The 9,486-nt window shown below is 39.3% G+C and overlaps 1 protein-coding gene across 3 annotated transcripts in view; it reads left to right on the top strand.

Annotated features, from left to right (window-relative positions):
• SI (sucrase-isomaltase) overlaps positions 1–9,486 on the top strand; it is a 470,126-nt gene that overhangs the window by 110,407 nt on the left and 350,233 nt on the right. For all 3 annotated transcript variants that reach the window (XM_073626133.1, XM_073626134.1, XM_073626135.1), the window contains 2 exons: positions 3,138–3,292; positions 6,720–6,891. In XM_073626133.1, coding sequence (XP_073482234.1) covers positions 3,138–3,292; positions 6,720–6,891 — 327 coding nt within the window. The remainder of the gene's footprint in view (positions 1–3,137; positions 3,293–6,719; positions 6,892–9,486) is intronic.

Genomic DNA, 9,486 nt, shown 5'->3' with positions numbered 1-9,486 from the left:
GGACACCAAATTACATTTCACAGATGCTTTATTCTGTTTGTAAATTAAGTGGTCAGGGATACCCTTTGTTTATAGCAGACCCTTATCCTAGATCCTGTTCTAGAAAAAAAAAAATGTGGGTTTTGACCCTAACAATACATACCAGAAAATTATCTTGAGTGTTGTATAGATTTTAAGGAGGGCCAAATGCCAAAAGTCATGAACCCTACTAGGCTTCATGCCCTGAGCATGGGGAGGAAACCATGCCAGGGATGCCTAAACCCCCTGAGAAAACACCTTGTCCCCACGTTGATGAGCACAAGGGCCTTCTTCCCATATCCCTGGTGCAGTGGAATTGCGGGTCTGAGGGGGACTTATCACAATCTGTTTCCAGATATTCTACCTCCCCCCCCTTACATATCAGGTTTCACCCCTGGTTACTTAGTCACAAAAATTAAATTAATGCACTACACATTTGAAAAAGTCCTTTATTAAAGTGGATGTAAACCCAATGTCATCCTTTCTAAACTACTGCCATAGGGGTTATCTATAAGGATATACATGCCTCCTGCATGTATCTTTACCTGTCAAATGTCTCCCCTCTGTCTGTTATGAGACCCGAAAAAATGCATATTCTGTGGGTGGGTCTGTTGTCTGGAGCTCGGTGGGTGGGGTCATGATGTCAGTAGACTCCCCGCCCACCTCTACACTCCCCTTGTCAATATGCATTTCTAACACTGAACTTCTGCTGAACTTCTGCTATGATCTCTAACATCCAGTGAAAAGACAGGAAAGTAACCGCATGACTTCAGCATACCAAATCATGCTGAGGTGTGGAACAGCCAATCCTTGCAGAGCTGCTGAAGAAAGGCGTGGGAGTGAATTAAAAAATAATGCCTGTGTCTTAGGCTGGTGCACGAGATATGTAAATCACCTGTCACTCACAGCAAGGGGGAGGATTTGACAAAGTTTTTCTCAGTTTGTCAAGATTTTTCTCACTGAACAATAAAAGAGGATTGCTCAGAGATGGATTAACTCTGTGTGGCAAACTGGGCTCAAATGATAAAAAATCTTATACTCTACAGTATGATATATAAAAAAAAAAAAAAAAAATTCAGGTTTACATCCACTTTAAAAGAGTTCCATGTTGTGAATCCTTCTTCAATTATCTTTTCCAGCGTTGTAGATCCACATCAATCACAACTGCTGCACAGAAACACTCTTAGCCACGGACATGATCCACACCTGACAAACTCATTTACATTCAGTTGTGGGCCTGGGAAATATTATTGGTGGGAAGGGTTCCTTTGGGTACAGAACTTTGTCAAAGGTGCGGTGTTTATAATGTACTTAATTTTTTTCTAAATAAGTAATGGGGGTAGTACGTACTCCTTACTCATTCACGTAAGCTGGAGGTTTGAACCCTGGGGGTCCTCTTGTTTTAAAGGAGGCATCCAGATTCTGATAAGCCCCTCCCACATTGACCCCCACATTGATAGAGCCAGGGATGTGGGTAAGAGGCCTACGTTCTCATTAATATAGGGACAAGGTGCTTTACCAAGGGGAGCACCCACCTCGGAAAAATGCCTTACTCAGTTTCAGAGCATTTGGCCTAGACTGATTTAGGAGTGAGGGGCCTTCCATTTCCTGGCAAGCCAGTCTGCAGGATACGAGTTTGGTTTGGATTTTAGTGGATTTCATCCTGTTATTGTTTTGTGGGAAACTCCCTTAAAGTGCACTTTTCTCTCTAGGATAAGAGTCTCGTATGGATAGTGACATTGTTTGTTATGGTGCACCATGACAAATAATAACAGTATAGCTGCTGGCGTCCTAGCAACCAAAGATGCTTACACAGCAGGAAGTTGTCATTTACTGGTGATAGTATTACCACCTTTAAATGAGGGACTTCCTGCTGTAGCTTGAGTCTCGCCTTGACTGTTGGGTGAACACCCTATTTAGTTTGCCGAATGGTGAACTTGCAAAGTCTGCATCAAACCTGGACAGGTATGAATGCCACCTTGTTACTATTGCCTCTGGTTGAACCTACAAGCTGTTATGCTCACACATTGCATTGCCATTTGCATTGTCATCTTCTTCAGCATGAAGGTGCAGATCAGAGATGTTCAGCCAATGCTGTAGAAGATGCGTGCAGACAGACAGAGAATGTAAAAGACTTGGGGAGATGAGAAATACTAAATTGCAAATATTGTTTAAGGTGGATGTAAACCCTCACATGAAGGTGAAGTGAACAGCCTCGGATGATACATAAAGATGAAACAAATCGTCTTACATAGGTTTTACATGTATATCTGCAGTCTTCAGCTTTATATACTGTTTAGAAAGTGCACGTCCTGTGAGAATTTTCTCTTCCTGATTCACCTGTGGGTGTGGATTCTTGCCATACACTGGGAGACAGCTGATTGGAGAAAAGGCAGACACCCCCTCTCCACGTAGGCAGAAAAGGGAAGAAACAAAACAGAGCTGTTGTGTGAATAGACCAGCTCTCTGCTAACCTATTTATATGCACCCACCCTGACACAAAATTTAGCCTGGTTTTATCTCAATTGACAAAGAACTTGTCAGAAGTTACCATGCTGATAACAGAAGCATGGAGCAGGAGAAAGCCATGGGACGTAGGGCTTTGAAGAGAGATAAGTAAACACTACAGATAGATGTGCCTAGGTCAAATTTCAGTAACAGGTTTACATCCACTTTAAGGTGAAAATAGTACTTTAAGGGGAGGGGGGAATGGCAATTGCTTGATACTCTGTGTTTTAGCAAACACAATGCCGTTAAGTTAGGGTTTAGATCCACTTTAATCAGTAAATATAGGTTCAGTTCTTGAACCTTTCTTTCATTCTCTAGAACACCTTGTCTATGACAGTATTGTGGGTAGATAAAGAAAGAATTGAACTTTACTTTTTAACCTCATGGGACTTTTCTTTTAGAATAAAAGAATAATATAATAATTACCCTTTTAATTTCTACATAAAAAAGATAACCATTTTATCTATATTGAGTTGATATGCCTGCCTTATGTTTGTGTGTACGTCCTTTGTACAATTGTATTCTGAAGTGAAAAAACAGATCCGTATCTTAAATAAAAATCTGTTCCTGAAATTAACAAACACATAAGACTTTTTTTTTTTCCTCTGTAGATCATAGATCCCAAGAATAAAAGATTTGAAGTTCCTCATGAACACGTTAAAGAATTTACTGGGTCAGCGGAACCAAACCCAAATTATAATGTTGAATTGGTTGAAAAGCCCTTTGGAATCAAAGTTCATAGAAAAACACCAGATGCCAGAGTCATGTAAGAAAGACTTCTTATAATTCAACTGTTTACATTCCAAAAAGGTCATTTGAGGGATATTTATACTGTCGTGCCTTTTTCGGGTCTCAAGAAATTTAATAGGCCATCAGTGCATTAGGATTGATCGATTTTCAAATATACAATCATTGCAAAAAATATTGGCACCCCCGAATTTGTGTCATAAAATGTCCCATATCGCCCAGAAAATTGTTGCAATTACAAATGTTTAGGCATTCTCATGTTTATTTCATTTGTTTGTATTGGTATGACACAAAAGTGGAGAAACAAAAAGCCAAATCTGATACAATCTGATACGCAAAACTCCAAAAATGGACTGGACACAATTATTGGCACCTTCTCAAAATTGTAAGAAATCATTGCATTCCACGTTTGTGATGCTCCTGTAATTTGTTATTAAACTCACCTGTATCAATTAAACAGGTGCTAACAATATAGAAATCACACCGGCAACCAGTTAAAATGGTGAAAAACTGATTTAACCTTTTTGTTGTGTGTCTTTGTGTGCCACACGAAGCTGGAGAAAAGAAAGAGCTGCAAAGAATTGTCTGAGAATTTTAGAACAAAAATTGTGGAAAAGCATGGACAATCTCAAGGTTACAAGTCCATCTCCAGAGATCTTAATGTTCCTGTGTCGACTGTGCGCAACATTGTCAAGAAGTTTTCAGCCCATGGCACTGTAGCTAATCTCCCTGGATGTGGACAAAAGAGAAAAATTGATCAAAGAGTTTGCCAAAACTTACTTGAGGAAGCCAAAATCATTTTGGGAAAATGTGCTGTGGACAGATGAAAAAAAATTATAACTTTTTGGTAAAGCCCATCATTCTACTCTTTTCAGAAAAAGAAATGCCTTTAAAGAAAAGAATTCAGTCCTTACAGTCAAGCATGGTGGAGGTTCACTGATGTTTTGGGGTGCTTTGCTGCTTCAGGCACTGGATGTCTTGACTGTGTGCATGGCATTAATAAATCTGAAGACTATCAAAGAATTCTGGGGTGCAATATAGGGCCCAGTGTCAGAAAGTTGGGTCTTCGTCAGTCAGAGGTCACGGGTTTTACAGTAGGGCAATGACCCAAAGCACACATCAAAAAGCACCCAGAAATGGTTTAAGACAAAGCGCTGGAGAGTACTGAACTGGCCAACAATGAGCCAGATCTAAATCCCATAGAACACCTGTGGATAGAAATCAAAACAGCAGTTGGGAAAAGGAACCCTTCCAATCTGAGAGACCTGGAGCAGTTGGTGAAAGAAGAGTGGTCAAAAATTCCAGTAGCGTTGGTGTAAAACTCATTGATGGTTACTGGAAGCGATTGATTTCAGTTATTTTTTCCAAGGGTGTGCTGCCAAATATTAAACTGAGGGTGCCAATAATTTTGTCCAGTCCATTTTTGGAGTTTTACATGAAATGTGTCAGATATGGCTTTTTGTTTTTCCACTTTTTTTGTCATACCAATACAAATAAAAAAAAAAATAATTGTAATTGTAACAATTTTGTGGGCGAAGTGGTGCATTATCTGATAGAAATGCAGGGGTGCCAATATTTTTGGCCATGACTGTATATACCATAGTTTGTGGACTCTATACCTTTTCTACAGACTAAATAATATACACTGACTTGAGATATTCTCACCAAAGAAATGTAGCCGAATACATTTTGGCCTAAATTCATGAAGAAAGGTTATTTATTAGCAAAAACGAAGAAAAGCATGTTTTTTTAAAAATGTTTGCTCTTTTTTCGCGCTTTTAACAAAAAAGAAAAAAACTCAGTGGTAATTAACCACCCTGGCGGTATGATTATGTCAGATTTTTGCATCTCAAAGCGGTACAATTGTTTTGCATCAAAATTTGGCGTTTTATATTTTAGGATTGTAATTCTTAGTAATAACTCACTTAAATCTGTCCAAACAAGAGGCTAGTAGACATTCCGGGTATGATAAAGTTTGAAACACAAGATCATAAATTATAATATAATTAACTATAAATAATTATAAAAAATAATAATATAATAATTATAATAAAATTAATTTCCCCACGATTCACTATTGCTCAATTCTGCAGTGTTCTAATTTACTATCGCTGTTTTCTAGCTTGTCTAAAACCACTTTTGATGTAAAGGAACACTTTTTGGTTGCCATGGACAATCTCAAGTTTCCAGGCAGAAAAAAGATTATATATAATATAAAACTGCATGCAGGGCACTGGGCAAAGCACTAGGGACAAAAGGGATGTGAAATGATTTCATACAGTAATGTAATCTGTAAGATTACAGTGTACTGTTTTATTGTGAATTTTGTCATTTTTGAATTTGCCGCCTGGCTCCGCCCCGTGCATCGCGATGCTCGCAGTGAACAGTGCCTGGCACACAGAGGCATCGGGCGGAGGACACAGCCCACAGACACAGTGGGGGGAACATCGCAGTATCCTGGGGACAAGGTAAGTAACCTGCACCAGGATCCTGCAATGCAATCCCGAGTGTGGCTTGGGGTTACCGCTAATGGTACTGAAATTTAACCCCGAGCCATACTCAGGATTACCACCTGGGAGGTTAAACACCACCAAAAGATAGCTCTATTTGTGTGGAAAAAAAATGATAAAAATGTAATATGGGTACAGTGTTGCATGACTGCGCAATTGTAATTTAAAGTATGACAACACTGAAAGCTGAAAATTGGCCTGAGCAGGAAAGGGGTAAATGTGCCCAGTATTGAAGTGGTTAAATTGATTCTTAAGTATCCTCTATCCTTTACCAGAGCTGCCACCTCTGAGTTTGCCACCTGCACATCTTCACCCAACTTGGCCAATTTGTTTGGGTGCTCAAACTACAGTAATCCATCTTCCTAACTATCCTGACTTACCCCTCCACCCTTCACATCAACCCCAATAGCCACCTGTTCAATAAACAGAAGACTCCTTTCAAAATTATTCATTCACTTTAGAGTTGCAATTTGATCCTGCAGACCTCTAATGTGAAATTACAGAAGGGTAACCTGCTCACATCTGTCCCAGCAGTATTCATCATGGAACTGTTGTTCCATTATTTTATATAAGTGGCACACTGTGCACTCAGCAAAATTATCAACCTTACTAACACTCATTATCCTAGTAACAATAATAATATTTCTTACAGGAAGTTTAAAATTATACTTACAGGTTAAGACTCCTTTTGTCCTAATTCCTGTGTTTAACTCAGTTTAATATGCTTTGGGGATCAGAGTTTATTGACAGGTGTAATTAACCAGCAATTTACTTCTTTCTGACCTGCATCTGACCTTCTTCAAGCAGGTTTTGCATTCCCAACGACTTTTATGGGAATGCAAAACCCATCTAACATAAGCAAAAGACCACTGACGTAGACCTTTTTTGAAGTCTTAACATCACTTGATTAAAAGTTAACATATTTTTTCAAACCAGCTTTGACACCACGATTGGACCCCTTTTCTATGCTGACCAGTTCCTACAAATGTCCATAAAACTGCCGAGCAGCAATATCTATGGCTTAGGGGAGCATGTTCACCGGCAATACAAGCATGATACCAACTGGAGAAGATGGCCAATATTTACCAGAGACGCATTTCCCAATGGAGTAAGTGCTTGTTATTATAATCTCTTATTTAATGATTACAAGCTCATTACACACATTGTTTACAGTATCTCCCTTTCACATGTAAGTAGCTTGCAGCCGGTAATTATAGGCAAAGCAATGTACCTGAGTAAGTACGTAAATGTGCTGTTTTCAATAAGCAATTATTTAACAAAGAAAGGCTTACTCTACCTTAAAGCTTGTTAAACTATTGTAGGATGAATTCTATATTTCTAATTAGTGCATATTGTAATTAATATGCTGAGTTAAGAGAAATAATTCTGTAAGCTTAATTAAGTAGATTGTAGTGTGTAGAGGTTTAACTAATATAGGATTAACCATTATTTGAATTGTGAAATTAAAATTTGTCTTCCTGTATTTGAGTAACATCAATTGAGAACAAAAATGTGTTTTTTCTTAGGTGACAGCTCCAAGTGCAAATTTACATTGATCCCTTGAACCTATTTAAAGAGTAGCTGCACTTTCATTAAAACAAATACAGATTAACAGATCAGACATAGCTGGTCTGTCTTTACAGAGTTAGTCACCATTATTTGCCAACAATGTACTCAAATAGCATACCTTGCATACTGTGTTTACAGCTTAGTTGCCCCAATGTGTATACCTCACTGTGTCCACAAGCTGCTAAAATGTGGGCAAGACCAAGACAGATATAACCAGTTTTTGGCAGCCTGAAGTGGGTTGCAGATAAGGGCAGCAGCATTGGAAGGTTGTAAATGTAAATATGTTGTGCTTTGTGAGGACATGATTGCAGACAACTAAAAGTATTTTTTTTTTGTTTTTAATGGTACCTTAGGTCTTCCTAATATGCTAACAATAGCTTTAACCACTTCAGCCCTGGAAGGATTTACCCACTTCCTGACCAGGCCACTTTTTGCGATACGGCACTGCGTCACTTTAACTGACAATTGCGCGGTCGTGCGTCGTTGTACCCAAACAAAATTGATGTCCTTTTTTCCCACAAATAGAGCTTTCATTTGGAGGTATTTGATCACCTCTGTGGTTTTTATTTTTTGCGCTATAAACAAAAAAAGTGCAACAATTTTGAAATCCTCATCCTGCCTCTCTGTGGAGTGATCGCGGGTGGCCAGCGGACTCGCTGATTGGCTCCCCGCTAGCGAATGCACAGATCGCCATGTACACGCCAGATGTACAATGACGGTGATTCACACAGGAGAGCTAACCTGCCGCAGTGCAACTGTGGCAGCTGGTCGGGAACTGGTTAAAAAAAAAAGCACCACTAATTTAAATACATTGGACAGTATGTTAGCAATCAAGAAATTGCTATTAATTCAGGTTTATTCACTAAGAAGTAAGAAGTGCTCAGAGCAAGGACAATATGCAAGGAAGAGTAAAAAATGGCAAACTATTTAAACTTAAAATGTCACTAAAGGCATTTTTTTTGTTTTGTTTTAGATATAGCAAAAAGGCAGTTTTTATTGCTCTATGTGCCCCCATTAGGTAGATTTGCCCTATCTATTTGTCCTGTTTACAGTTATCATTTACAGTTATCAAAGTGACAGTAAAAGAAAATCTCAAATTTTGGATTGGCATCAGGATAGTAAGAGAGGGTAAATCTTCCAATGGGGACACTAGCTCTGGTGACCCCCGTTACACCTAAATATTCCCTCACTTTGGAGGGGTTTTCTCTCACTTCCTTTAGCTATAGGACAGGAAATTAAGGGGAATCTCCCCAAAGGGATGCAATTGTCAGAAAATCCATGCCAGGGTTTATAACCCTCCCTTACTCTATTCAAAATGAAAAAAAAAAAGGTTTGCCATTAGTAACACTTCATCCACTTGGTGCCAACGTAACACAAATATGTGGCCCCATTAGACTGTGCTTTTTTTCGTGGGGCCGCATATTTGTGTATCTCTATTGTGCACACTGCATGGCGCGCTCCCAGCAAAGAGACTGGGGTCTCACCGAGAGCCTCGGGCCCCATTCTAACAATATGGACCCGGAACGTCCGATTTGGAATCGCCTGATCCCTATGATAGCCTTTGATTGGCTATCACAGTGATCAGTCACTGTGAAGCCCACCCCGTGTCTTCTGTCTCTGTGAATGGACGAAGGAGATATATTGTATCTTTCTCTGTCCTTGCAGAAAGAGAAAAAAAATTGTATAATAATAATAATAAAAAGAAAAAAAATGTAATGGGTTTACTAACACATGTCAACGTTGCAAAATTCGGCTTGGGCATTACGATTTGTTTTACCCTTAGGCACGAAGGGGTTAATTTCAAATTAGAATATGGAAGGTGTTAACTGTTCTGGTGCTATGGGTGAATCCGCTTTGCAAATTCATATTTCCTGACACAATAATCACATAGTAGTATGAGCACAGGGGTGTCAAATTGGCCCTCCAGCTGTTGCGGAACTACAAGTCCCATCATGCTTCTGCCTGTGGGAGTCATGCTTGTAACTGTCAGCCTTTGAAAGCCTCATGGGATTTGTAGTTCCGCAACAACTGGAGGGCCACTAGTTTGACACCTGTAAGCTAGATTATATCACAATAAGCTATCAGTTCGGTAACAATGCTTACCAACAAATCTAGTCAGTGTAGTGTCCTGTAC

This window comes from Aquarana catesbeiana, linkage group LG04 (assembly GCF_042186555.1).
Source record: "Aquarana catesbeiana isolate 2022-GZ linkage group LG04, ASM4218655v1, whole genome shotgun sequence".
In the NCBI taxonomy this organism is placed as follows: domain Eukaryota; kingdom Metazoa; phylum Chordata; class Amphibia; order Anura; family Ranidae; genus Aquarana; species Aquarana catesbeiana.
This window is presented reverse-complemented; position numbering and strand designations above follow the sequence as displayed.